We start from the raw sequence: 1843 nt of genomic DNA, 5'->3' as shown, positions 1-1843 counted from the left end.
GAGCGCGTCAGAATAACATAAAGGGGGAAAGCTTGCACCCTAATAAGTACCCCCACCACATATTAAACCTCTATATAGAGCCGGGGGTCCAGGGGAGCCTGTTTTGCATGAACAATATTATGCAGATTAATTGCTATTTCAAACTTGTTTATTGCTACGGAAAGACTTCATTTGTTATATGATGACATGCAGGTAATGTGGAATAAATCGAGGGTTGAGATTATAGAACAGATTCCATGCAGTTAGCAACTTATTCGTGATCAGATTAGGTTAGGTTAGACTACAGCATGTATTCTATATCAGCTTATTTGCGATTTATCAGCTTATTTGCAATTTTTTATTTGTCCATGCGTAATAACATTTGTTGATGCTATTATATTTTCTGTGTTATTGTACAATAAAAATTGAACAGTTTTCTATTTTTCTTAATCAGTTTTTATATATATATATATATATATATATATATATTTGCCACGATACACAAAGCAAACATTAGTTTATTACACATTATTATACAAAATTGACAGCTCTGTGTGACGGTTATTTATTAATTTACCTCCAATGTCAACAGTGTAATTCTCACTCTGGAGCGACATGATGTTGCACGACTGTGTATCCGACCGACCCGACTGCGACAGAGAACAGATGATCGATCTATGGCACGTACGAGGTGCGACTGGTACAAAATGCGCATGCATAGAACGTGTCGGCCATCGAATCAATATTTACAAATGGAAAAAGAGGGGACCTTGTCATTGTTATCTTGACGTGTAATAATCTATTTTTCTGATAATAGTTATCTGATAATAGATCGTAGTTATCATAGTTCATTACCTTGTGATAGAATTACCCAACGACGAATGAAGTTGCTCGGAATAAATGGGCCAGACATTTTTACATTTACTATTCAAGCTGCTAAAAATCAAAGGAAACACTTGAAGAATGTTATATATCTACTATTTTTAATGTTCCGTAAAATCGTTTTAAAGTAGATATATCTACAAATATAATTGCGATCAGGGGCAAGTGAGAGGCTCGGAATCTCGAAATAGAACCTCTCTCATGTAGTAATCCGTCATTGAAATTATCTTTTCCACTCTCTCATTAGATGGCGCAAAACACAGGTATACTAATTAGCACGTTGGCGGTGTTTTTAATTAGTATATTGCTATTGCAATGATCTTAGGAACGTTTCAATTTAAAAAATATTTGTAGTTATTGGGTAAATAATTAATATATAACAATGCCATATAATATAATTCTTTATTTTATAAATCATTTTTACAACTAATTGTCAGACGATAAAATAATTAAGTTGACTGTAATTATAAATCGCGATAGGACAAATTATCATTTGGGCAGTTTTACGGTTGAAACATATTATATCTTTATCATTTTCATTTGCCAAAAATTAAGCACAGTCACGCGTTTTGCAAAGTGATATATTGGTTTAAATAGCGACATTTCCAATCTTAAATGCAGATAGCAAGTTAGCGCAAATCAATTATATATTTATATATTTTGAATCTATATATATATATATATCTGTATATTTACAAAACTAATCATCGTTAATTAACTATAATTATAATTTTCATATTCTTTAAATAAACATATCATTAGTATTAATTTTTTTTATTCTGAACTGTCTCTCACGGCTTGTTTAATTTTTAAAATTTAAATTTGTGTGAAAGATTTGTGTGAAAGTCGTTCAGACAACACAAAGTTCAAAATCGGGACATGAATCACATATCCCATTTTTGGATGTGCAAGTTGTCTGATTTATCGCTTCTTTGATAGCAGAACCACATTTATGTTCACTATGAATAGTTAAGCTCCCACT

At 31.7% G+C, this 1843-nt stretch overlaps 1 protein-coding gene across 2 annotated transcripts in view; it reads right to left on the bottom strand.

Annotated features, from left to right (window-relative positions):
* Window positions 1-1048, bottom strand: part of LOC108765642 (pyridoxine-5'-phosphate oxidase) — a 5106-nt gene extending 4058 nt beyond the window's left edge. Inside the window, exons 1-2 of one of the 2 annotated variants that reach the window (XM_018514446.1) lie at window positions 835-1048; window positions 557-676 (exon numbers count right to left, since the gene is read on the bottom strand). In XM_018514446.1, coding sequence (XP_018369948.1) covers window positions 557-676; window positions 835-892 — 178 coding nt within the window. In that variant the 5' untranslated portion in view covers window positions 893-1048. The remainder of the gene's footprint in view (window positions 1-556; window positions 677-834) is intronic. The other variant, XM_018514447.1, reaches the window with a different exon arrangement.
* Between the last annotated feature and the right edge of the window lie 795 nt (window positions 1049-1843).

Source organism: Trachymyrmex cornetzi, unplaced genomic scaffold (assembly GCF_001594075.2).
Source record: "Trachymyrmex cornetzi isolate Tcor2-1 unplaced genomic scaffold, Tcor1.1 scaffold503, whole genome shotgun sequence".
Taxonomy (NCBI): Eukaryota; Metazoa; Arthropoda; class Insecta; order Hymenoptera; family Formicidae; genus Trachymyrmex; species Trachymyrmex cornetzi.
This window is presented reverse-complemented; position numbering and strand designations above follow the sequence as displayed.